This window comes from Leptidea sinapis, chromosome 6 (assembly GCF_905404315.1).
Source record: "Leptidea sinapis chromosome 6, ilLepSina1.1, whole genome shotgun sequence".
Lineage (NCBI taxonomy): Eukaryota > Metazoa > Arthropoda > Insecta > Lepidoptera > Pieridae > Leptidea > Leptidea sinapis.
The window spans coordinates 7549780-7577409 of record NC_066270.1 but is presented as its reverse complement, the minus strand read 5'-3'; the positions used below and the strand labels follow the sequence as shown (position 1 = coordinate 7577409).

General features: G+C 37.8%; 2 protein-coding genes across 4 annotated transcripts; both read right to left on the bottom strand.

Annotated features, from left to right (window-relative positions):
- Positions 1–1374: 1374 nt before the first annotated feature.
- LOC126965141 (2-iminobutanoate/2-iminopropanoate deaminase-like) lies at positions 1375–6974 on the bottom strand. Its single transcript, XM_050808609.1, has 3 exons — positions 6630–6974; positions 3888–4114; positions 1375–1669 (listed from the first exon to the last, which is right to left on the bottom strand). Exons 1-3 carry the CDS (start codon positions 6707–6709, stop codon positions 1527–1529), a joined length of 450 nt encoding a protein of 149 aa, XP_050664566.1. The 5' UTR covers positions 6710–6974; the 3' UTR covers positions 1375–1526.
- A 4642-nt stretch (positions 6975–11616) lies between these two features.
- LOC126965107 (E3 ubiquitin-protein ligase rnf146) lies at positions 11617–27159 on the bottom strand. Of its 3 annotated transcripts, XR_007729458.1 has the most exons (7): positions 26892–27159; positions 26686–26774; positions 25801–25954; positions 23729–23920; positions 13753–13903; positions 13541–13615; positions 11617–12556 (listed from the first exon to the last, which is right to left on the bottom strand). XR_007729458.1 is itself a non-coding variant. In XM_050808572.1 (6 exons), the coding sequence occupies exons 1-6, from the start codon at positions 26917–26919 to the stop codon at positions 12529–12531; spliced, it is 639 nt and encodes a 212-aa protein (XP_050664529.1). In that variant the 5' UTR covers positions 26920–27149; the 3' UTR covers positions 11617–12528. The 3 variants fall into 3 exon arrangements, 2 of the variants coding, with proteins under 2 accessions (XP_050664529.1, XP_050664528.1); XM_050808572.1 differs by lacking the exon at positions 13541–13615 and having other exon boundaries at positions 26686–26771; positions 26892–27149; XM_050808571.1 differs by lacking the exon at positions 13541–13615 and having other exon boundaries at positions 26892–27148.
- Between the last annotated feature and the right edge of the window lie 471 nt (positions 27160–27630).

Sequence of the window (27630 nt, the reverse complement as noted above, 5' to 3'; positions counted from 1 at the left end):
GGGATGAGCTTGGGAGGCTAGTCAGAAATCGCAGACCACCACCTACTACCCTCAGGGCACTAAAGCAGGCCCTGGTAGAAGAATAGGAGAATATTCCCCAACATCGCCTCCGTTCAGTATGCCAAACCGGCTCGAGGAGGAGGAGGCAATACCAGTTATTAAAAATTAAACAACATGTAATACATTTTAGTTGAATTTTTTACACTAAACTAAAAATGTCAATTTTCATTGTTTTATCTTTTTTAAGTTAAAAATGTTACTAATGTATAATTTTAGTTTCTAAGAATTAAAGCCTATAAAATTTGCAACAAAACGTTTTTAATCTTAAATCTCTACCTTCTATAGTTAAGAAAAAAATTTAATTTGAAAAGTGTGATACTTACTTTTGCAGGCCAGTGTATTATTAAGGGGCAGTGGTGCTGATATTATTGATCCTGTCTTTTTCCTTCGTTTAACATGGGACCTCTCTTGAGAGGCAATTCTGAGAGTGATCTCAATTTAAAGACCCCAATTCATCGGTAACTTAATGCCCACTTCTAGGCAAAATAAATAAATAGTACATCTCGTAGGCACTGGAGTTCAATTTTATATAAAAACGAAAACTTATAGAAAAATGGATTATTTAGATGCTAAGACAGCTTGTCCTCAAGGCTTTTTGCTTTAAATATGCAGATCTCAGTAAAATGCTCATTTCATTACTTTTATTTAAGTACAACCACAGACGAATAAAAAAAGGACTCCGCGCCATGATATTAAGAAGTGAAGCAACATTACGCTAGCGTGCAGTTACGGGGAATACCAGATAACATACATTTGCTGCCTAGTTTGTTTTGGTCTTTGATTCCCTTTTGGTTCACGACACACACTTCTGACAACGTCCATACTTTCAGATCTTTTTGTTGCATTTGTACTGCAGGGAGAGACCACGGGATTACATGTTTGTGCTAGCCTAAAACCATCCTCCCTATTAACATTTTTAGGATGCTTTTTAATTTCTATAGCTTCTCTAACAAGCCGTGGGATGTATTGGCGTTCAGCAGAAATCACTCGTGGGTTTCGTTTGTACCGGCTTTAAGCAAGTGTTCGGCTATTGCAGATTTTTTAGGAACGTTATTGACTGCGTTGATGTGTTCCTTAACGCGTTGAGAAATAGCTCTTTTTGTTTGTCCGATATAAGAGCTTCCGCAGCTGCAGACGACAACCCTGATTCTGTTAAACTTTAAGCTTCGTCATCTTTTCAATGTAACTGTAAATGGTTGTAATAAGTTTTTGAATCACATCATTACACTCGCATAGGCAAAAAAAAAGCATTTATTTTCTGAAAATTGATTCCTTTAGAATTCCTCTTCATCTCCGACTATTAAAACAAAAACGCATATTCTATAAAGTTTTATTAAAACAACAAAAACATTAATACAAGCAAATCAACAAACTGAATTTGGATAAAAATATTATCAGCATTTTCCATGACGTTCTTGTAAATCAATGTCTAAAGACCTTGTTTGGTCTAACATTAACAATTACAATTAAACTTTGGAACAAGGACAGGGTCCGGCTTCAGCGATGACCAGATCGCCACTCAGTGCTATAGCTTCAATTTCGACTGCAGCTCCAAGGGGTAGCTTAGCTACCTGGTAAGTGGCCCTCGCAGGACAGTCTCTTGGGAAATCTGGAAAAGAACACGTAGGGGTATTAAGGTTGTTTCCGTTGACTCCATTGAGCATTAGTCAAAATAATGCAATGTCATGGGTTCGGTCCTTGTTGCGAATCTATATAACTATACATATATTTTAATATACAATCGCTTATGAAATGCTCGCAGAATACCTTTATTTATTTATGGATGATGTAGCTACTTTACTCAATAACTTTTGTTTTGTATTAATATAATGTAACGGAAAAGATTTGTAAAACGATGAAAAATGTAAATCTTGATTTAAAAGAGTGGCCATGAGTTTCTTGATACTTCTTCTCATTAGCTCAACCCTTTACGTTTTAAATTCAAAAATAAATAATGTAAACAAACGGACCGTTGCCGAGTTATATTGTCATAAATACGGCTGATTCGGGCTCTTCCGACGAATCATCTTTGTCTAATACAGACGACAGCGATTAGAATAGGATATCCAAAATTTGTATATTACCTATACTCAAATAAAAATGTTTTGAACCCCTGAAGCTTTGTTTACGTTCTTTATCTCATCTCGTTGGCCTTAGGCATAGGCCTGCGATAGCGCAGATGACACACTTTTCGAGTCTGCGGCACACAAAAAGTCTGTATTGCGCGCAAAATGTATTTGACAGATATTACACAGACTCGACGACGTACATTTGCGGTCATTTTGTCAGCAGAAGTGTCAAGAGCAGGATTGCCGATTGCAGTGTATTATTTCGTAATAAAGATATATGATTATTTCCGATCCTAGGTACCAATTTCGCAGTCCCACTATTATGTAAAATTTTAAATTCTTATAGCGTAGCTGATATTGACATATTTGATTCCTTAGCCAAATTCCACAAGACCATTTGCAGCATCATTGGTAATCTTTAATAATGTTATAATTTGAAAATTTAGAGTTTATTCCGCCCATTCTTCTCAGGTCTTAGGCATTCGTTTTGGAATGGGTGGTAGTTTTTGACTGTCAATAAGTGATGTCACATCCTATTTTGAATAAGAATATTTGAATTTGAATAATGATTGGCAATCGGCAGCTATTGGGTACCTGCCTACTTACTACCTTTGTCCCTGAAATGCAGTTCAGATAAAAAACTTCTCGCCGAGCTCAGTTTTCCTTTGACGTTAAGAAATCGGGCGGCCGGCGATTATTGATTTGTGTGCATTATTTAAAGTAAAACGAACGTCTTGGAAGTTGGTGTACATCGTGTTCAATGGGCTGCCCATAACGTGACGTTTTTGGAACGAAGTTCCTTATCGCGCATTGGGAAAGGGGGCTAGACGGAAAAAATTAAGACCAAAAGTTGTAACGACACTTTTTGCTATAGTTATAAGCCGTGCGACATGCGCGTGTTTCTCTGTCTGCCTCTCTCTCGCTCGAATCAACAACAAAATATAATATTACCATCGATGCAGTTTTTTCAAGACATTTAAATAAAATAGAATCCCAAACATGATTCCTACTTCAGTTACCACAAGCCAATTATTACAAAAATTGACCCTACTGATTAAGTTATTATTATTATAGTTATTACATTATATTTGTTAATAATAAACAAATATTATTATAACGTAAAAAAAATTATTACAAATCCTTCACTAATTAATCAAAAGGAACTTCGCTCCATCCGTTGACACCTCTTAAGTTTTTTAGCAACAAAACCCCCTGGTGGTGAGTGGTGAGGTTTTACACTAACCCGTCCAATCCCCGCAATGACTGAAGTGATATTCACAGGACTCTCAATGGCAGATAGCTTTTGTTACAGGTCCTAATTTACACTACTTTTATATAAGACTATGAAATAGGTTTCCGGCTATAGTATAAATCCAATAAAATTTGTATGTAGCGTATGAAAGATTTCCAAGTAAAAATCCCAGTTAATTTATAACAGTGGGAGGCTCCGTTGCCCAGGATACCGGCTATATTATAGGTACCACGACGGCTTTTTCTGCCGTGAAGCAGTAACGTGTAAGCATTATTGTTTCGGTCTGAAGGGCGCCGTGGCTAGTGAAATTACTGGGCAAATGAGACTTAACATCTTATGTCTCAAGGTGACGAGCGCAATTGTAGTGCCACTCAGAATTTTTGGGTTTTTCAAAAAACCTGAGCGGTACTACATTGTAATGAGCAAGGTATCAATTACTATCAGCTGAACGTCCTGCTCGTCTCATCGACATTGTGCGCTCGTCATTGATACGTTTAGAGACTCACATTCTGCATACACTTGATTGACAACTTGAAAGTCATCCATGTCGCGAAGGAGGATGGTGGTCTTGACGACGGCAGCGAGCGAGGAGCCTCCAGCCTCCAGGACGTGCTTCATGTTGTTCAGCACTTGTCGCGCCTCCGCCTCGGCGCCGCCGCAAACCAACTGCGCCTGCTGGTCAAGCCCCAACACGCCGGAGATGTACAGCGTGTGTCCTGTCAGTATGGCTTGGCTGCAACCAACAATCTCACTTTAGTTACCACCCTATACGCGTGGCTAATTAACAGTAGTAAAGCTCTGTTCAAACTGAGGCGAATAACGCGCGGGACGCGGGACGCGTTTTAGAGTAATTCACTCGCTCGCTAAGCCTCTCAAACTAACGCGACTTCCCGCGTGTCATGTTTGGTTCTTCAATGGAGTACATCATGCATTGTGAGATTAACCAATTCCGCCGGGCGTCCCGCTCTTGTTTCGCTTCAACTTGAGCGACTACTCGCGTCAATTTGAACACGTCCATACAAGTTAGCTGAAACAATCGGCGCGAGCGACTTCCGTCCCGGGTCCCGCGCGTTTTTCGCCTCAGTTTGAACAGAGCTTAAGAGGACGTGGTTCTGGTCAGTCTGCGCGCTTGCTCGAGTCTCCTGAACCGGTCCGCGATCTCGCTGTTTCTTGTCACAACTATACCTACCTTTGCGTATGTTACTAATAATTCTAATAATTAAAATTTTATTGATAAATGAATTGCTACCAAAAAGGCTTTCATAATGTAAATCCTCTTGACTTCGATTATAACTTTATATTTTCTTTATGTAACTTTATTGTAATAATTTCCTTTAATAAAATTTAAATGAGTCTTGGCACTTTAAAAAATATATAAGTATTTTAAAAATATTATTATATTTATTAACTAGGTTACACATACTAGCTAATAACGGCCGTTCCCAATATTCAGTCTATCTCCGGTTGTGGCCTACTTGAGATAAAAATCGTAACTATCGCTGACTTTTCTGTCCCAATAAACTAATCGACGGTAGCTCAACTTATCCGTACACGTTGTTTGTCAATGGGACGACGTATAGCTTACCAGCGATAGAAGTTTTTATGGAAATTGCAATTCAGGCGTCCCAATATAAGGCGATAAGAATGACTTATCGGGTATATTGGGACAGCTTCAGATTAATGGCAGCTAATTACTGACAGTAGAAGGTAGTAATTTATCTCTATCTGTAAATAGTATATTGGGAACGGCCATAACTATTGAGATATTTTATAGAATAGACTTAGATGCATAAACTTACAATATACTAGCGTACAGTCCACCTGACAACCCTATAATGCGTGACCGTGCCTTAGCTAGTTTAATATAAAAATTATTAAGGAGCTTATTCCATGCGTGGCTGACTGTTTATGGCTTGTCAATCATATCGGATACAGTAACAAAAGATTCGCTTTTTATGAAGAGGAGGATGATCGTTTGTCAAACGCACGGGTCACTTGATGTTAGGTAAGTGATCAACGCCACCCACACTGTCTTGCAACAACAAAGGAATCACAGTAGCCTTACCAGCCTTTTAGAAAGATGTTTTTTAAGGTATCGTCCCAGAAACACCACACAAGCGAGCTCATTCCACAGATTAGTTGTATGTAATAGAAGAAGAGTTAATTGAAAACCACATTGTGGAGAAATGCCAAACATCTAGATGGTGTCGATGATATCCTAATTTTGTGGCGTGTCATGCAAGTTGGAATTTAGCTGCAGGAATCAGGTCAAACAGCTCTTCGGAACACTCCCCGTGATAAATGCGGTAGAAGACACAATGAAGCGACGTCTCTATGCAACTCCTATCTAGCCGTACAACCAGCATTGGATCCCAAAAAATTCGAGCAGCTCCGCGTTGCACGCGGTCAAATGGTTGGAGCTGATACTGAGGTGCGCCAGACCAGAGATGACAGCAATACTCCATATAAGGCCCGACTTGCGCTTAGTACAGCGCTAGAATGTGTGCCGGCTTTAAGTATTGCCGTGCTCTATTTACGACACCTAGCTTCTTCGAAACCAACTTGGCTGTGCCTCCCAGACCGCGGAATCGGCAATCGCGCGAGAATTCGAGACCCAGTATTCTGATACTTGGTGAGGCATGAGAAATGGAGTTATTTTGTGTTTAACGCGCAAACTTAAGTCTTTTGGGGGTTAATTGGACAAGGTAAATTTTTTCGCGAACTTAGCTTAACTTTCCATACTTATCTTGCTATACCTCCATTTGAGATTTTCTTCTCTCTTGTAAACTTTGTTCGTTTTTAAGCTACTACTTATATTAAAAGTCTAGAGCATGTGTAAATAAAAGATATACTTAGATATTATATTTCAGCATGGTTTCTTTCGTGGTCGTAGTGTCGACACTAACTTATTGACTTTCACAAACATAGTATTAAATGCAATGAATGGTAATCATCAAGTTGACGTAGTATACACTGATTTTTCCAAGTGGTTTCATGCTTAAGTCAATAGCTTCATTTAAAAATGCTGTAACCATACATTTAAAAACTTGTAACCTTTAGAAAAATATTGTTACTTGTACCTACCTCACTAATTTTCATATCTGCATTGGCTGTTTTAAAAATTACGAATCTTTAGATTTAATATCCTATTTATGTAATCAATTTATGAATGTGACCGTTTGTTTCTATTGAATAAATAAATAAATTATGATTATGAGCAATGAATAATGATGTAAATATTTCAGTACCTGTAAGGTCCAACTGGTTTATATATTTCAGGAGAGGTGACAATAGTCTTAGTCACTTTATGAGCAACGGTGTCGGACATTTTAATTAACTATTTATTAACGACACGTTTATTCAGCTGCACGTTGAATTGAATTATAAATTATCGTTACGTCACAGATAAGGTCAAGAGTCCACGACAATTCGCTCGATAATAAAAGAAACAGTAAGTAATTATGATTAGGCAGTTACATCAACTCTGTTAGTTCCATTAAAAACGATTCTTATCAAGAACTTATTAAATGACTAATGTAAATTAAAGATATTATTATTCTTGATAATCATTTGAAAATCTTAATATTGCATTTGCAAGATGACACTAACTTTTTATTACAACAGCTTGTCAATCATAGATGTAGGTAGGTATTTTGTCAACTTAGTGTTTTTACTTTGACCATCAAAACATTAAATAGCACGCTTTTAGCAAGCTAGACTTGTATCTACCAATCTATAAGATATATCTACATATATCCTTAGGAGTTTTTGAAGCAAACCTTCTCTATGCACACCTGACTTGGGGAGTAAGCTGGTGAATGCGTGACGAGATCGTTACGAAAAGTGTGATCGGGATCGAGCGGAACCAAATCCCTATAAGGGATGGGACCAATACTGAATCTGAATGTGAAAATTATTTCAAAGAGTGGCAAAGAGAACTACATAAGATATTGAAGGGAGAACGAAAATATTGACTACAAACGCAATAGAAAAGTTAGCCAGTATAATCCAAACTTAAAAGTTTTACAACACACTGTAAAATCCGCCAAAATATGCTAAATAAAATATGCTTAGATAATTTATACGTCTAGATTCGAGATAGTATCTTGCTGTTAGACAACCAATAAAAACAGGCTGGGTCTAATACCTCATGTGTGTGACAAGCTTCGTCTTACACCCGCGATTTGTATGACACTTTGTGTTAACGTGCGTGAATTGCTCAAAATAGAGGTTAGCTCTAAACTCAATTTTTTGTTGATATTTTCACAGCTACAGTCTATCCACGGACGAGTAAAAAAAGAAGAACTCCGTGTCACTTTACATAGCAGTGAGACACCAAAACAAGCCGGTAAACGTGTAAATACATAGCCCCACGCAAACACACTAATACAAGCCGATCGGCCGCCATTATGAGATTTGCCATCGTCTGTGACAGATCAGTTTGCGTCGCAATAAAATATTTTAAAATGCCGTCGTGCGTTGTGAAAAAGTGTAAAAACAATACTATAAAAGTATTTATTTTATATTTGATTATTTAAAGGAGAAACAATTGTGTAACTGGTACACCCCGTAACCGCACACACACTAGCTTAAAGATGCTTCACCTGCGCACTTCACATATCACGGCGCGAAGTCCTTCTTTTTTATACAAGTCCGTGAGTCTATCTAGACGTTTAAAATGATCTAAGTTATGTAGTATTTACATTCTCTTAAGGGTTTTTTTAATGTAGATTTTTGACGCATTTACTCCATTTTGGGTAAATGCGTCTACTATGAATAACTTTCAAACAAAAAGTTTTTGAGGTTGAAACGATCTTTAGTAGCTCTTTTTAATTTCAGACTTCACGTAGTAAGTAGTAGGAAGGATACACGGGCATCAGCTGGTTGGCGAGGATTTTTGACTTCAAGGATTCCGGGACTAAGTGTTGTTGGAATGCATTTATGAGGTTGAGATGTTCATCATTCCGATTGCCTCATCACTTAGGTCCTCAAGTCGCGGTAATGGTGGTTTTTCCATTATGCGAGTACTCTCTGTTTGCTTCTTGGATTTCTTTTTTCCTTTGGCCTCTCGAGGCAGGGCTTGATTTGCCGAGGCCATGGGTATGGAGTCGTCTGCCGGCTCTGGATCGCCTCTTTCTGGGCGCAACAGCTCTTCATGGTTATTGCGGGTATCTTCAAAAAACTCACTGCGGGTAGTTTCATATTCCTCAACTTTTGCCTCGATTTGTGGGAGGGGCGGCGTGGGCGAGGCAACAGGTTTTCTGGAGCCGGTGCGCGTTACCGTGCTTGCCCGTCTGTTGCGAGCCTCTTTTTTGTGACCCAGCAGCTTGTGTTGCTTGCCGGGTGGGGTCCACTGCAGTTAACGCAGGTGGCGGGTTCCGTCAGTGGACGGCTGCAGTCTCTGGCTGGGTGCGGTCCGCCACATCGTACGCAAGCTTGCTGCCGATGGCAGCCGTGCGACGAGTGTCAGAAGCCCTGGCAACGGTGGCACTGTGCTGGCCCTTTCATCGAGCGCCACGGTTCTACCTTGATGCCCGCCATATTGAGTAATTCAGTTATCTCATATATGGCGGGGGTAATTTCAGGAGATCTCTTCAGGATTATAAAATATATACATCCTGGCCGGCCTCTTCTTGCTTGCACTCGCCGGCAGTACTCGGGACTGTACCCCCGTGAGCGCAAAGCGTCTTCAATTTCTGCTGGTTCAGTGTCGACCGGCAGGCCCCGAATCGCAAACTTAAGTCTGCGATCTGCCGGCAACGAGTAACTGAACCAGGGGAGCTTCACGATTTCCTCTTGGCTTGAGAGGTACTGCTGTACCACTCTGTACTTTGCTTCGTCCGCTGACAGGAAGCGAACCCCTTTGCCGAAAGGGCGGGCATTTGGGGCCTGACCCAACTTCTCGCGCAGGATCTTGAAGTGATGGATCCAGTTGGGCATTTCTTCAACCACCAGCGGCGGCATTCTTCCCTTTCGGGTGGTGGCGGCGGCCGTGGGGACAGTCTGCGTCTTCATTTGGTGGCCGGGAGACGGTACAACTGCGGCGAAGCTCGCAGTTGGGGATGCATTATGTGGTGGCATCTCAGGTGAGCTTGCCCGTATAAGGGTGTGCTCACCTGTTGATGAGTACTGGCTGCAGGTCGATGAAGGTGCGCTGTAGGTCTGCATCTCCTTGATCGTGATATCCTCTTGACTTGAGAGGTACTGCTGTACCACTCTGTACTCTGCTTCATCCGCTGGCAGGAAGCGGATCCCTCTGCTGTATGGACGGGCATTTGGGGCCCGACCCAACTTCTCGTGCAGGATCTTGAGGTGTTGGATCCATTTGGGCATTTCTTCAACCGTCAGCGGAGGCATTTTTTCCTTTCGGGTGGTGGTGGCGGCCGTGGGGCTGGTAGTGGCCGTGGGGGCAGTCTGCGTCTCTATTTGGCGGCCGGGAGACGATACAACTGCAGCGAAGCTCGCAGTTGGGGATGCATCTCTGCTGTGGCGGAATCTCAGGTGTGCTCGCCCGTATACTGGTGTGCTCATCTGTTGATGAGCGCTGGCTGCAGGTTGATGGAGGTGCGCTGCAGGTCTGCATCTCCTCGAGGATGCTCTCCACACTAATAGAGGAATAGCGGTCGTGAGCAGACGCGCATATTCCGCCTTAACACCCGCGACCTCGACCCCTAGACTAAAGCGCGCGACTACAAATTCGAGCATGCTCTGGCTAAACAACATAATGTTGTGTGCTAGGGTTTCGGTCTTGGGCTTCAGGGGAGCGCACTGTATGGTCTCGACGGGCGTGTCGTTGTGGGTCTGCTGGGGCGTCTTGTTGGGCGCAACGCGCGTTTTAGACGCGGCGGGCGCTCGCGGCGGTTCTGCGCTGATGTGCTGCGCGGAGGCGATCGGCGTCGTGTCCATCGGCGATTGGGGTCGCACGACGGACGGAATCTTTTTCTTTGACTCCTTCAAACCTTCTGACCTGTACTATTAACACTGACCTTTATAAATGCCACTGGACAGGCTGTTCCATATGTTTCACAGCAAATTTTTTGTGCCTATTTGTAGCGCCACTCGCGAGCGTCCAGAGAACTAATTTTGTCGTATAATACAAATGGCTGCGAAGGAACGTACAGTACTCTGAAATATTTTTGCATTTTGAATTAATTTCGCTCGTTTTCCGTGTTATTTATACTTCAAATCAACGTAATAAAGTACACAATTTTTTTTGGAAAATAAAAAGTTCTATAGTATTGTACGCTTTTCTCGGAGCCGTTTAAATTCTACGTCAAAACTAGTTCTCTGGAAGCTCGGGAGTGGCGCTTCAAATAGGCACAAAAAATTGCTGTCAAATATATGGAACAGTCTGTCCAGTGGTATATAAATTATAAACAGGTCAGTGAGATAGCCGATTTCATCCCCACCATCAAATTGCCAATATTATAAGGGCCTTGAGTAGACGCTTTAGGAAGGTCCCACTGCTAGTAACCGAGCCATAACCTCGCTAGATTAAAATAGGTCACAGACCACAGAGTATAATTATATAATACAGGGTAAAGGTATAGGTACTCTGTGGTCTTAAACACCAAAAAAAGAAAAACAATATTGATTATATTTATTTACAAAATTTAAGTTTCGCATTTTCGATTAATTTTGAAAGGTGTGGTTTACTGATGCTTATCTGATCATATTACAGCTAGAAACCTTTTGAATTGTCTCAACCTTAGCAGATTTAATTATAATTTGTTTTGTTCAATAACCTCAATTTTCAAGATAGTTCGTTCAAAATAGTTTTATATTGGTCTATTTTTATATCAAACCATTTCCGGATTAATGTATGTAATATTCTAAATATTTATTTCAGCAATGCAGAGAATATTTTCACTATCGAGGATATGGATTGGTGCATCAAGTTTAGCAACAAAGCCAATATCAGCTACCTACAGTGCAATACAGAATGTTATAGGTCCAGATAAGTTATTGTCTGTACAGTCACCTCTTCTCAATTTCGCTTGTAATCTAAAAGTACGGGGTAAGGTGAAGAGGCGCTGCAAGGCTTGTTATCTAGTTGCAAGAGATGGGCGCCTTTATAATATGTGTGCTGAACGTCCCAGGCACAAACAAGTTCTCCGAGCTCCTAAACCACTTAATACATGGATATTGACTCATGCCAGTCAAAGTAAAGTGAGGCCATGGTGAAGTGAGTGTTTTAATAGATTTAAGGTATTTTAGTAAATAAAATAGTGTTGAAATGTTTTAAATTTTTTTATTTAACATTATTATAAATTATTGTATTTAACAATACTCTAATACATATTTCAACAAATTTTAAACTAAAAGATGGCAATTTGAGACTGATGCTAATTTTGACCCAATGCAAAATTTTGGTTTGCACAACTTCAAATATCAATCTAACCTAATAAACATTCAAGAAGAAAAGCAATCAAAGGCATCATATAAAATTATGAATAACTTTACTGGTTGCTTGTTAATACGTAAATATTTGTAGAAACACAAAAATAAATTGAATATTAACCAATAAAGGGTTCCTAATTACAATTAGGACAACCTAGATTTCATAATAGTAACTAGAACTATCTGAAGCTTGTATTTAGTGAAAACATTTTGTCAAATAGATGCAAATAAATTCGAGCAGGCACTTACGATGCCACATAGGTACTTGCAGCACTGGGTACTACACTTACACCTCAACAATTCCAGGCTATAAAATCAAAATTCCTTGCTACACTAGGAAGATTACATTAGACTCATTTGCTATGCCCACTATACAGACTCCTTTAATCTGTAGGTATATTAACTACTATTACAATCTATGATAACTAAAATTATTATACATTTCTGGAATACAAGATTTTCAGGATTACAGCCAAATTATGTGGCACACAATGTGACAATAGAGAGCAATATATTTTTCTAAGCCTCTTAGTCACAAACCGCTGCTTGCATACGGCTTCGGGGTAACTGTGTGCAGCCTGCAAGCAAGACAGGTTACTGGGAGGCTCTAATAAGTAAGTTACATAAAGTGCATTAAATTAGTTGTAACAGCTGTTTTTTAATTGATTTCGCCCCCATTCATTTTATAAAAATACCCTTCATTAAACCGGCATGATACTATTGCACATCTTCTGCTGTCGCCTGAGATTATTGTTCTTCCTCTAAACTGACAAATCTGTTAAAAAAATAATTATATCAATTACACAAATATAATTTTAAGTTAAATATTACAGACACATAAAGTCGAAATAGTCTACAGATCAAAGTTCTGAATTTTTTAAGTCTTCACACATCCAAATGGAGATGATGATACTTTAAGTTTGTGCATGTGGTGCCAAGGTGGAATTGGGCAGCAAGGATCAGGGTAAACGTCAAAGAGACTCTACGCAGTGTCAAATGATTGAGCCGTTCAAAGTACTGGACTCGCAAACTATATCATTTGAGAAGCAAGGTCCACTTACATGCGGTCTAACTATTATTAAGAGTAGGCTGGTTGTATTCACAAGTACACTGGCGAAACTCGAATGAAGGACTTCTCCCTGTGCTATAAACGATTGAACACATTGCCGAAAGCCATATTGCTGGTGGCCAACTGGCGACCTATAAGTTTAAACTTACCCTGATTTTGGAGAGAAGGAAGTTATATTATAGCATATATTTTGGCCTGTAGCCGGACACATGGACAAAGGCAATCCTCAAGCCTAATTTTTAATATGGGTGGAATAAGCCAGTTAATATCGAAGTCAACTCAGGGGCACACATTCTTAGCACAATGGAGGAAATGCCATCTGCCCTCTCATATTCTTAACATTGACCGAAAACAAAACTCGTTGAGCAGTAACTCTATTTCAGGTGTTAGGCGACGGGTCATTGGTATTTTACAGCAAGGATGTCTGATAGGCAGTACAGTCATTTCAAGGAGGGTGTTGTTGGAGCAGAATATTCAAAGGGGATGGCATGTGGCTACCCAAGTCTGGGAACCACTCAAACTTTTCAGATAGGCCATACATCAATGCAAAAATAATAATAGTGAATAAAACATTAATGACCATATCTAGGCTAAATTCTTATCTATCTAATATGGTTTATAATAAAGAATAAGATAAAAAAAATTATAAAATAAGCCACTCTGCTTTTGATTTAAAGTTTCACTACTCACCTTAATTTATTTTCTTATAATTTTGTTTTGTTGCTTACGCAGACAGTACAAATTCAGTAGTGGTCTTAGTAGTTACTATAAATATTTATAAGTTGTTAGTTAATTCAGTCGTATTATATTAAAATTTCAAATTGATAGTTTTAATAAAATATTTGTATTAAAAGATGGCCATATTTCTTTCATTTATGTCAGAAATAACCATATTATTTTACCTCAGGCTATCAGAAATGGCATCTACATTATCCATGTTTTCTGGGCTACTGTCACTGTTGTTTGTTAAGTCGACTACATTGGTATTAGTGTCATCATCAATAACTATTATCTCTGCTGGTTTCGTACTCAATTTTCGAATTCCTGCAATTCCTGAAACAAAACATTTAGTAAATATTTAAATCCAAATAAATCGACACAAATGAACAGCTTCAAATTCAATTTACATAATTACTCCTATATAAAACATTTTGTTAAATATAAGATCATAATTATGCCTTGTTTTTAACCGACTTCAAAAAGAAGGATGTTATCAATTCGATCGGTAGGTATTTTTTTTATGTATGTACACCGATTCCTCTGAGATTTATGATTTACGTAATTTTTCTTTAGTTCGATGCAGAATAGATGCCGTTTGACCCAGTAGTTTTCATTGAATTAACATTTTTTATGAAAATTTTTGTTTACCTCAATGATGTTTTTTGTGTACATATATTATTATTATTTCATTATATATTATAATTATTAACTGACACTAAAAACAACGGCTACGACTTAAAACCTATCAATAGGTAGAACATATAAATAATAGTATTTTATTAATATTAAAGGTAAAAGTGAATTAAATTAAATTTTTTGTTATTTGGTACTTTTCAGTTTTTGAAGTCGGTTTTTTTAAACGTAGTTTTTTTATATTGATAACAAGCATCTATATACAAACATATATATTGACACGGGAGTGGGTCAGGGATTGGAAATAATACTCCGCTTATAGGAACGAGTCTTTATTTGCGTTCACTTTTTCTGAACTTGCACTTGCCGGTCTGCCGCTGTTCCTTTTGTGGGCGGCAGTACCTTCAACGCGTCATACTGCACCGAACACTAGGTCTCTTCTATCTTCTTCTTCTTGGAACACTTCCACTTTTCACTACTTCTTCTTTTCTTCTTCTTCTTTACACTTTCGAGTCAGAACTAGAACTGCCGTAGGCCACGCTTAGTACGGCTTATATACCCCCGGATCTGTTCCATTTTCAAAATGATTCCCCCATTCCATCTTTAAATTTAAATTGTACTAGAAAATTCTTTTAACTATTTTTATCCTGCTTACACATTTTCCATCCCTTTTTTCTGTTCGATTTGATCCTGAACTTACTAGAAATTTCCATTAACTTTACAAAACCCAAAAAATTCCATACACTGGTAGGTGTATCGAACCCGGGTCTACAGCGTCTAAATTAACACTTTTCCGCTGAGCTACGAACATTGCTGACGGAGCTGTTAAATTAACAATGTCTTGAAATTTGATAACTCTCGTCATATACTTCAAAGCGTTACTACGCAACACTACCCCCTCCCAAGACATGATCGTCCCGATCATCGTTGCTTCCGTAGTACTTAGCCACCCGATCGACATGTACGATTTTCGGGGGACTTCGAGGGGTACGCTGGATCCTGAGAGTCACATCATTTATACTTGTGATTACTTTGTATGGTCCCTCCCAACTTGGTTGGAGCTTCGGAGACTTCCCCTTTCGCCTTACAGGATTGTGTAACCAAATCAGGGTTCCCTCTTCAAAACTAGGAATTAATTAGCTCTTCGATCGTAGCGGGTCTTCATCCGTTCACTTGCCTTAAGCCCAGTTGTTCTAATTTCCTCGTAGATGTCAACCATCTTTTTCCGTAACTCATCCACATATTCTGTAATACTTTTCGGAGTATCCGGTGGACAGCCTGAGAGTAAATCAGCTGGCAATTTCAATTCCCTTCCAAAATTGGCGTACGCAGGAGTCACCGTTGTCGTCTCGTGTATTGCGCTTCTATACGACATAAGAAACAGTGGAATGTACTCATCCGAGTTATCCTGATGACTGTCCACTACTTTTGCCAGATGTCGCTCCAATGTTTGGTTAAACCTCTCCACCATCCCGTCCGATTGTGGATGATATGGCGTAGTTCTGGTCTTATGGATTCCCAAGATCTTGCAAACTTCTTGAAATACTTGTGACTCGAAGTTCCGCCCTTGGTCACTGTGTGTTAAACCTAAGTTTGTTGAAAACTAAGTTAGATTCAATTATGTTGTTCTTTCCACTACCGCTAGATGCCGCTAGCCTACCGCTAGCAGGTGCTAACATTGTTTTGCGTGATTTTGTATAGCAAACTGTTTGAGCGTTGATTAGGGAGATACAGTCCTTAATAGTGCAGTTTATTTTCAAAGTGTGTGTGTGAGTATACGGTTAACATTGGTCCTTCGAGCCGGATCTTTAACAGTGAGTACTAGTGAACTAAGACAAAAGTGAAGTGAATAAACTAATGACTTAGAACAATTATTATTGCGAATACTGGACATTGCATAAAATAGTTACTAAATTTCGTAAATTTGGACTTAGAAAATTTCGATTCAGTTTTAACTTAGAATTATTTGGTGTAATATTAACTTAGAAAAATATCGTTAATTTTTGGACTTAGAAAATTTCAATACAGTTTTAACTTAGAAAAATTTGGTTCAATTTTAACATCAAAAAAATTTGGACTTAGAAAATTTTGATTCAGTTTTAACTTAGACAATTTTAATTGGAACGAACTTTGAATTTAAAATTATTTAAGTTTTAATAAGACAAAATGAGTGATACATTGTTGGAAGAGCAAGGAATTTTGAGCAAACAAATACAAAGTTCCGTTTCTAATTTTAAAAAGACACCAAAAGAGAGATTTTCGTGGATATATATACAAACAAAACTAATTTTGTAATAAATCTAAATTTATTAGAAAAGAATTTTGCTAAGTTCTATGAAAATCATATACAAATATTACGGTACGGAGATAATGATGAATATATGGATTCTTATTTCGAAGTTGAGGATCTTTACGCAAGCACGAAAGAACTTATGAAAAGTAAACAAAAAGAATATAAATCATATAAAGATACTCCCGAAACGTCACAATTACAATCACAAACGCTAGTCACACCTGATACGCCAAGAATTAGACTACCTCCAATTAAGTTACCTATTTTTTCTGGGAATATTAAGACATTCACTGTCGAAACAAACACAAAATGCACGTACTGCACTAACAACCACTACATTTGTCACTGCACAGAATTTACACAATTGAATGTAGAACAGCGCAGAGAATTTGCTAAGAACAATGGCTTATGTTTTAACTGTTTGGTCAAGGGACACTCGATCAAGAATTGTAGACAGAGAACTTCGTGTAAAACTTGCAACCATAAGCACCACACATTATTACACGATGCGGCTTTTCACACTGCATCAGTAGAACTTGAATCACCACAAATCACTAGTATGAACGCTTCAACAAGTGGTAGACAAGTTCTTCTAGCAACAGCTCAAGTTCGAATTTTTGATAAAAATGGAAGTCTAATTACGCTAAGAGCACTCGTTGACCAAGTCTCACAAGCTACATTCATAACAGAGTCAGCTGTTCAACTTCTGGGCTTAAAGAAGATATCACTTGAAGCTAATGTCACAGGAATAGGAAATACTGCGCAAAAATCAAAGAAAATTGTTAAATTTAATATTCACTCACCACTTGATTCCATACCTATTAAGCACGTTACTGCTCACGTTATGAAGAAACTCACTTCGCTGTTGCCTACGAAAGCAATAAATATTACACAAATATCCGGCCTTACTTCTCTCAATTTATCAGACCCTCGCCTTCATGAACCGGGTCCTATCGATCTATTACTCGGCGCAGAAGTATATGCCTTTATTTTACTTGAAGGTTTAAAAAAATTTGAATCTCTTATCGCTCAAAATTCACGTTTAGGATGGTTAGTGTCAGGCACAACCAAGACAAAAACTGATCTATCCCCAAATACGATTACAGTTAACACTACACTCATCGAAATGGATCAGTTACTGAGGAAATTTTGGGAGATCGAAGAGGCCTCAACACAAGAAAAACCTTTAACGTTGTTAGATAAATATTGCGAGGAGCACTTTAAAGAAACACATAGTAGAAATGGAGAAGGTCGATATATAGTTCGACTACCCTTTAAAGAAGGTTATGAAGAAAGATTAGGAAATTCTTTTGAAATTGCAAAACAAAGATTGTTTCACATAGAGAAGAAATTTGCTAAGCAATCCACATTTCAAAAGGAGTACAAAGACTTTATGGATCAGTATCAATCACTTCATCACATGGAAGATATAAATCCTAGTGAAAACATAACACATCAGAAAGTATATTATCTACCTCATCATGCCGTCATTCGTGAATCTAGCAGTACAACAAAACTCCGAACAGTTTTTGATGGATCGGCTAAACTAATAAGCGGAACATCTTTGAATGATGAGTTGTTAGTAGGACCGCCACTTCAACAAGATTTAAGAAATGTCATACTACGATGGCGAACACATAAAATAGCGCTGATTGCCGACGTAAAACAAATGTATCGGCAAATATTAGTTTCTCGAAAGGATATTGATTATCAGCGCATTCTTTGGCGATCCTCCCCTACAACAGCTATACAAGAAAAACGTTTACTTACAGTTACTTATGGTACTTCATGTGCACCTTTCCTTGCTATTCGTACTCTGAAACAACTTGCACAAGATGAACGTGCTGATTTTCCTGATTTAGTTGAAATTATTGACAAACACTTTTATATCGATGACCTGTTGTCGGGTGCCAATAGCAAAGAACAAGCTTTAGAATTAAAAAATAGAATAACGAGACTTATGTCTAAGGGTAAGTTCGAAATGCACAAATGGGCATCAAACAGTCCTGAGGTTTTGTCAGACATTTCAGATTTACATAAAGCTAAAACTACTAGTATTGATATAACAATGGATGATACAATTAAAGCCTTAGGAGTTAAATGGGATTCTAATCATGATGTATTTGAATTAAATATTAAAATATCTGCAAAAAATTTACCTTTCACCAAAACCACAGTTCTGTCTGATATAGCTCGAGCTTTTGATCCATTAGGGTTTTTATGTCCTATTATTGTAACAGCAAAAATATTTTTGCAAAAACTATGGGTCACTGGTATTAGTTGGACTGATGAACTTCCATCTGATCTAGCCGCAGAATGGTCAAATTATAAATATCAATTATTGAGTATGAATACAATTCACGTAGATCGCTGGATTAAAACTCAGTTTGATGATTATGAGCGGATTGAAGTACATGGGTTTAGCGATGCTTCTACTTTACTTTCACTGAATCTAAAGCGTATGTGTCACTTCTTATAGCCAAGTCTAAAGTAGCCCCCGTGAAACAAGTATCTTTACCCCGGTTAGAATTGTGCGGAGCAGTTCTTTTATCAAAGTTAGTTGAAGGAGTAAAGAAAAGCTTAAATATTAATAATAATTCCCTTTATATGTGGACAGATTCTACGATTGTTTTGTCATGGTTACGTAAACTACCAAGTTCATGGAAAACTTTTGTGGCTAACCGCACTACAGAAATTTTGAATGTTACTAGTAGTGATCAGTGGCATCACATAAAGTCTATGGATAATCCTGCCGATTTAGCAACACGTGGTGTTCATCCAAATGATTTGAAAGATTGTCATATGTGGTGGCATGGACCACGGTTTTTACATAATTCAAAATTTATTCCTTTAATGACCAGTGATATTCCTGTTACTGATATAGAAAGTAAGCTACTTAATATTAATGTTCATGCTCATATTCAACAGAACGATGAAGTACTGGTTTTTTTAAATAGTTATTCTAAATTATCGAAACTTGTTAGAGTAACTGCTTACATATTTAGATTTATAAAAAGGTGTAAATATCGTTGTGAATGCAAGAGAACACCAGAAAAATTAGACTTATTTCCTCAATATTTGACAGTTACAGAATTAAGAAACGCTTTGAATGTTTGTATTCGTATTTCACAAAAGTTTCACTTTTCCGATGATATTCACAATCTGCGGAAAGAAGGCAAAATTTCTGAAACTAGTAAATTAAAATCTTTGACACCATATTTAGACCAGAATAATATTTTGCGTGTTTCTGGCCGTCTTCGTAATGCCAAAATTAAGTATGACACCCAATGTCCAATTGTCTTATCAGATAAATGTCATTTGGCCACACTGGTTGCGCGTGACGCTCAAATTCATGCATTACATGGTGGACCGCAATTAACTTTAAATATTGTTCGACAGAAATTTTGGATAATCGGTGCAAGAAATTTCATTAAAAGGACCCTTAGAAAATGTATCACTTGTTTTAAGTACTCTTCTGCACCTATTAATCAACTCATGGGTCAACTTCCTGTTTGTCGTGTAACTCCAGCAAAACCATTTCGCATTAGTGGTCTTGATTATGCTGGCCCTATTAATTTAAAGCTTTACCCCGGGAAATGTAAAAAAACCACTAAAGCATATATTTGTCTATTTATCTGTACTGTTAGTAAGGCGATTCATCTGGAATTAGTGACCGATCTTTCCAGCGCTGCATTCATTGCTGCTTTTCGGCGTTTTACCGCGAGACGTGGTCATTGTAGCGACCTCTGGTCCGATTGCGCCACTAATTTTATAGGTGCTTCTAAAGAGTTAGATATTATGTTTAAAAATCGAAAGTCAGAATCGATCGGAGAAATAGCTGAACTTTTAGCAAATGAAAAAACTAATTGGCATTTTATACCTCCGGGTTCACCACATTTTGGCGGTTTATGGGAAGCGGGCGTTAAATCTATCAAGGTTCATCTTAAACGCGTTATCGGTCAGACGCTATTGACTTTCGAAGAATATTCCACCTTATTATCGCAAGTGGAAGCTTGTGTTAACTCTCGTCCTTTATCACCTATAAGCGCCTCTATTGATGATGAACTTCCCATCACTCCTGGTCATTTTTTAATAGGAGAGGTTCCAGTCACGGTTACAGAAGGAAGTCTAGATAATATAAATATTTCTAGATTGGATCGTTGGCAGATGATTCAAAAACTTTTACAAAATTTATGGGCTCGTTGGAGCACTGAATATTTGGTAACCCTACAAAACCGATATAAATGGTCTAAGAAAAATTCAGAACCAGAAATTGGTTCTATTGTTTTAATTAAAGATGAAAGACTTCCTCCTGGGAAATGGCTGTTGGGTCGAATAATTGAGAAACATCCCGGAAAAGACGGATTAACTAGAGTAGTAACCCTTAAATTTAAGAACAACTTATTTAAGCGACCAGTCACCAAGATTTGCCTGTTACCTATAGATTAGTAATTAAGTTTTCTTGTTTATCATTCTTTAAGTTTTTATGTTTAGTTTTAGTTACCTCTATTTAAGGACATGTTGTCCTTGGAGGCCGATAATGTTAAACCTAAGTTTGTTGAAAACTAAGTTAGATTCAATTATGTTGTTCTTTCCACTACCGCTAGATGCCGCTAGCCTACCGCTAGCAGGTGCTAACATTGTTTTGCGTGATTTTGTATAGCAAACTGTTTGAGCGTTGATTAGGGAGATACAGTCCTTAATAGTGCAGTTTATTTTCAAAGTGTGTGTGTGAGTATACGGTTAACACTGTGCATCTCCAAAGGCACACCGAATCTGCAGAAAACTTCATTCACCAGCTTCGTCGCAACGGTAACTGCTTCTTGATTCGGTAGAGCAAATGCTTCCGGCCACTTCGTGAAATAATCCATCACCACCATTATGTAACGGTTTCTAGCTTTGGTGACTGGAAACGGTCCGGCTATATCCAGAGCTACTCTCTCCCACGGAGCCCCAACATTATACAATTTCATAGCTCCTCTGCTCCGGGTCTGAGGTCCTTTGACAGCTGCACAACTCTTGCATTTACGGCACCAGTCTTCCACATCATCACGGTAATGCAAGCAGTAAAATCGTTCTTTAATTTTTATGAGAGTTCTTCTTATTCCCAAATGTCCACCTGGAGAACCATCGTGATAAGCTCTCAGGATCTCGTTCACCTTCTCCCTGGGAACGACCAATTCCAGATGGCAATCCTTTCCTTGCGGGGTTTCCCATTTCCGGCAGAGCAGCCCGTCATGCATCACCAAACTGTTCCATTGTGCCCAGAGACTCTTAGTAGCCGTACTGTGTCTAGCCACTTTAGACCATTTTGGTTTAAGTGATCCACTTGCAAGCCAATGTAAAAGTGGTTGAAGATCCTTATCATTTTCCTGAGCTCTCATCATTGCATCGTTGCTCCAGTTCTCGTCGATCGAATCTGTTCTGATCAGCCGGATTATAAAATTATCTTTCTCCTCCTGACGAATGCAATGTTTGCATTCCATCGGACATGGTCTTCTAGATAACGCATCTGCATTTCCATGACTTTTTCCTTCTCTACTCTTGATTTGAAAAGTGGCTACTGGCAAGTCGATCTGGACCCTAAAGACAAGGATAAAACGGCTTTTTCAACCGGAAAAGGGTTATGGCAGTTCAAAACAATGCCCTTCGGATAAGGCTCTGCGTTCAGGTCGTAGTCCACTTTTGTGGGCGTGGGTTCGTATCCCACTTCTAACACCAATTGACACGGGAGTGGGTCAGGGATTGGAAATAATACTCCGCTTATAGGAATGAGTCTTTATTTGCGTTCACTTTTTCTGAACTTGCACTTGCCGGTCTGCCGCTGTTCCTTTTGTGGGCGGCAGTACCTTCAACGCGTCACACTGCACCGAACACTAGGTCTCTTCTATCTTCTTCTTCTTGGAACACTTCCACTTTTCACTACTTCTTCTTTTCTTCTTCTTTACACTTTCGAGTCAGAACTAGAACTGCCGTAGGCCACGCTTAGTACGGCTTATATACCCCCGGATCTGTTCCATTTTCAAAATGATTCCCCCATTCCATCTTTAAATTTAAATTGTACTAGAAAATTCTTTTAACTATTTTTATCCTGCTTACACATTTTCCATCCCTTTTTTTCTGTTCGATTTGATCCTGAACTTACTAGAAATTTCCATTAACTTTACAAAACCCAAAAAATTCCATACACTGGTAGGTGTATCGAACCCGGGTCTACAGCGTCTAAAGTAAACACTTTTCCGCTGAGCTACGAACATTGCTGACGGAGCTGTTGAAATTAAAAATGTCTTGGAGTTTGACAACTCTCGTCATATACTTCAAAGCGTTGCTACGCAACAATATATTTACTCATTTGCATGAAATATTTTATATAAAATGTTTTTTACTTTGAACACAATTATACAAATTGTATATAGATTTCGGATGGAGATCCTTCGATTTTTTCATGACAATAAGGAACGAGAAGAGCAGGATGTTCAGCAGTCAGTTTCAGTTCTACCACCTAACAATTCGAAATTGCGACCTTATGTGGTACATCCTAAGGTCGAGAATGCTTACTATAGCGGAAACAACGTGTTTACTTGTTCTTTTTAATGCTTCTCTGTTCCACATCATTGGAGAATAATGCTTAGGTATAAATAAAATGCAAGGCACACTTTTTGATTCGTTAGTGACTGACCAGTCGAATTGAACAGTCAGTGTGATATAACAAGCTATAGAACCGTGTGTTATTGGTATTGATGTGTAACAATTTTTTAGTAGTTAAATGACATGTAACATTATTAAATAATATATAAAAAAGTTATTATTATCCACGGACGAGTAAAAAATAAAGGACTCAGTGTCACACCTTGTCACCTTATAACAGTGAGGCACCAAAACAAGCCGGTAAACGTGTAAATACATAGCCCCACGCATATACTTACAGTAACACAAGCCGATCGACCGCCATTATGAGATTTACCACCGTCTGTGACAGATCAGTTTGCTTCGCAATAAAATGTTTTAAAATTGCCGTCGTGCGTTGTGAAAAAGTGTAAAAACAAATACTATAAAAGTATTTGTGGATAACTGATTATTTAAGGGAGAAAAAATTGTGTAACTGGTATACCCCGTAACCGCACACACACTAGCATAAAGGTGGTTCACTTGCTAATATCACGGCGCGGAGTCCTTCTTTTTTACTTGTCCGTGTTATTATCATGTAGATATGACATTCACAATCAATTTACCTTTAGTAGGAAGTTTGTTCGAGTCTCGTTTAACTTTTCGTTTTCGTCTTGGATCTGTTTGACGAAATTGATACATATTTGTAAAATCCACACAATATACTGATCCAGCAAGTAAAAGTTTACATTCGCTTTTTCCAGCGTTGTAATCTGCTTCGAGATCTTCATTGCTTCTCTCATCATACTTCCACCACCCTAACGACATTTTAATTAATTAATATTTATAAGGTACTTGCAACTTAGTTATATGATACTGTTTTATTGTTAGATGCTATCCACACTTTCAGATACACACTAGTTTTTAAAACTATATTCGATTTCAGACGGAAGACGTCCACTGCTGGACAAAGGCCAGGCCCAAAGATCGCCGTGACGATCGATCTTGCGTTGCCCTCATCCAGCATTCTCCTGCGATCTTGACCAGGTCGTCGGTCTTACGGTACGTGGTCGCCATTCGATCGTCCATCAAGCTATGTGCCCTACCCACTGCCACATCAGTTTTGCAATCATCTGGGCTACGACAATGAGCTTCCTCATAAAGCCCATAATTAGCGATCATGTCTGTTTTTTTTTTATGAAAATAAGGGAAGAGACGAGCAGGACGTTAAGCTGATGGTAATTGATACGCCCTACCCATTACAATGCAGTGCCGCTCAGGATGCTTGATAAACCCAAAAATTCTGAGGGGCACTACAATTCCGCTCGTCACCTTGAAACATAAGATTTTAAGTCTCACTTGCCCAGTGATTTACTACCTACGGCATCCTTCAGACCGAAACACAGTACTGTTTTCACATTACTGATTCACGGTAGAAATAGGTGCCATTGTGGTACCCAAAATCTAGCCGGCATCCTGTGCAAAGAATCCTCCCACTGGTGGTCTGTGTTCCGTATGTCGTCACAACTATATTATTTTGATTTAAATAATGTTTAGTTAGTAGAAGAAAGTGTCTTAAGCTCCTGATCACAATGTGTCTGCAAATTGCAAGGTAGAAATCTGTATGTATTAGACTTCTGTAATAGGTGTGGGAATGTAATTCAGATCAAGCAGAACATAGCACTTGATTACAGAATTGAGTAGCCGCCAGTTGAATGCTCTTAATTTTAATAAAAAATAATTTTGTAATATTATATATTTATGTATATAAAGGAAGGCCTAACTTAAAATAGATCAGGGGATATAAGGCTGGGATAGATTTGTGTGGAGTGCCGTATGTTCTACATTGCATTTACAACAGAAATATGTGACAATAGAAAAAGTTAAAATAAACAAACAGACAAAACCACAAACCAAAACAAAGTCATAACACAAGTATAAATAATCTGTGATTTCCTACAAGCCATTCTGTATCTCAATTACTATATTGTTTCACAACTCCATCATTTGAAACTAATTGACTGTATTTACTTTCAGACTAAGCATTTACGAACAATTTACATCATTTGTTTCTTAGAAAACAATGTAACAGAATCAATATGCTTTTCAACAAGGTGTCACATGTGTCATATGGATACTTAGCAGTTTTTTGTAGTTGTTTAAAATTTATCATTTAATGTTTGGTTCTAGAGAAATATCTTTTTAGATAGATATTTTAAACATATGTTGATTATTTTGTTGTTGTATTTTCTACATTATGTTACAATACAAGCAAAAAAAATATGATTATTACCACTCAAACTTGAGTTTTAATGAATTTACCCTCTCTTAATCAAAATTAGTTATAATTTCACGAAAAACATTCCAAACCATAAACATCACATTTTAAGGAATTTCTGTTTAAAGTTTAATAAATATTAGTGTATTCCATACATGTAGGTTAGGCTACTAAGTCATGTTATCATTTAAAGAGTGACAGTACAGTTGCCATTTTTTTGTCGGTCCATTGTCCGTCAGCTTAGTGTTCTTAACTCAATTTCGACATGATTGTGGTTTGGAACAATTTTCTAGAATTACATCCAATTATTCTTAAGAAGAACAAGCCAAATATTTCCTTTCAATATCTCTCTGAAGCTCGACTTAAGATTCTACTCCATATTATATAATGCAGTAGAATTCTAATTAATTTTATACAAACCATCTTTCCCTTCATAATACCACTGGTGGACACCAGCTTCTGCATGTGTTTCCTCTTCATCGCCCATTTCATTAACAAGTACAGGATTGTCTAAATAGTCTTCTGGAGTCTCTGTACGACACATAGGACACTTGTGACTTCGTATAATAACACCCTGAAAAATTCTATACTATATTATAATGATTTGCATCTATAACGAATATTGTTGTTATACTAAGGACAAATTATCATATTAAATAATTATTAAAACTTTCGTGAGTCATTATTAAATTATTTATTAATACGGCTTTACTCACATTTTTGGCAGTGTCGGCACCGACTAGTTTATATTTTTAATTATCATATTGCTACCACCATACCACTTATCATTATGTCATAGTATTTTATTATTTCGTTTAATAGTATTTACATTTGATCTTTTTTCATAAAAAATTGTTCAGTAGCTTGTAGACTAATCGTAATTGACGACCTGTATAGTCGAGTGGTTAGCGATCCTACCTACTAAGCTAGAGGTCCCGGGTTCGAATCCCAGTAAGGTGCAAGCATTTATATGATGAATATGGATGTTTGTTTCCGAGTCATGTATGTTTAAATGTATTTATGTATGTTTATATGAATTTATGTATGTTTAAGTAAGTATATTGTATTAAATATATCATTGTCTTGTAACCCATAACACAGGCTATATATGCTTAACTTGGGGCAAGATAATTTGTGTAAAAAGTGTGTCAATATTATTATTATTATTGTCATTAACACTGAGGCTTCATTTAATGTCCAATATGTGCTTGTAATTTAACACTACAGTGGTTCATTAATAGCTACAATAGTTGGACCATTAAATCAGTTTTTTAAAGTTTTAACATGCAATACTACAAAATTTACCTTAACACAGAGAAAACAAAATATATGGTCGCATGGGAGTTTTGCTGGATGATTCAATTTCTGCATACAAACTGCACAGTCTTGATCTGCTAATAGAAGAATTATAGAAATACATTAATGAGAAGACGATAATGTAGGTATATCGATGTAATAGTTTGACGAAAAATTGTTTTTCGTCAAACTATTAAACAATGGGGTAAACCTACCTATCGCATTCTTTGAATCCGATTCCATTGTAATTTGTAGTGTTGCTCTTTTCTGTATTTATCCCTATAGAGTGAGTGAGTCTTCCACCATTTTTATGATTATTAATAATTTAAATCAAAACAAAATTGAAATTGAAATTTTAAGCCAGCTGTTAATGAGTATTTCAAAGACTATAATAATATATAAGGAAGGAGTATTTTTTAATTTTTGTAGGTACTTAAGTAGGTAAACCGTAAACAGTGTAATATTTTTATTTTTTACGTTAGCAAAGAATATAAAATTGACGTTAGAATAAATTTATTTGGAGATTTTGGCTCGCACTTTCTGTGCATCCGCCAGCTTCAATTCCTTTTTTAAATTATTTAATAACTGTGTGTTTTCTTACATGTTCCACATTGAAGTGGTTTTATCTCTTTGGGTTTTATTTATTCTAACGAATCACCCTTTTTTATTAAGATTAGGGGAATGTAAATACACTTAAATCCTAGGACCTATTGTTCCCCCTGTTGCGCAAGCGCGCTTGCCCTCAACTCCCTGTATTATCGAGCCTACTAGCTAGGAAACGTGCCCTGCCCTTACTGTGCCGAAGTTTGAATTATATCCTCAAGACCTATTACTTTTACGAGACGTAGGATCCTCAGAGGGTTTAGAGATTTATTTTAGGGCAGGGCACGTCCTCTGCTTTGAGTAAAAGTACTTTAAGACACCCCAGCCTGATTCTAGCAATGGCCAGACCAG

Bases quoted from the DNA above. Each gene is read 5' to 3' on its own strand.
- LOC126965107 (XM_050808571.1), bottom strand. From the start codon at position 26,919: ATGGAATCGGATTCAAAGAATGCGATAG. The intron at 23,921-25,800 runs GTTTGTATAAAA...AAATGTCGTTAG, and splicing joins GTATTATGAAGGGAAAGATG to GGTGGTGGAAGTATGATGAG. The intron at 12,557-13,752 runs GTAAAATAATAT...TTTTTTTAACAG, and splicing joins GCCATTTCTGATAGCCTGAG to ATTTGTCAGTTTAGAGGAAG.
- LOC126965141 (XM_050808609.1), bottom strand. From the start codon at position 6,709: ATGTCCGACACCGTTGCTCATAAAGTGACTAAGACTATTGTCACCTCT. The intron at 4,115-6,629 runs GTACTGAAATAT...TGTTGGTTGCAG, and splicing joins AAACCAGTTGGACCTTACAG to CCAAGCCATACTGACAGGAC. The intron at 1,670-3,887 runs GTGAGTCTCTAA...GTTCTTTTCCAG, and splicing joins CAATCAAGTGTATGCAGAAT to ATTTCCCAAGAGACTGTCCT.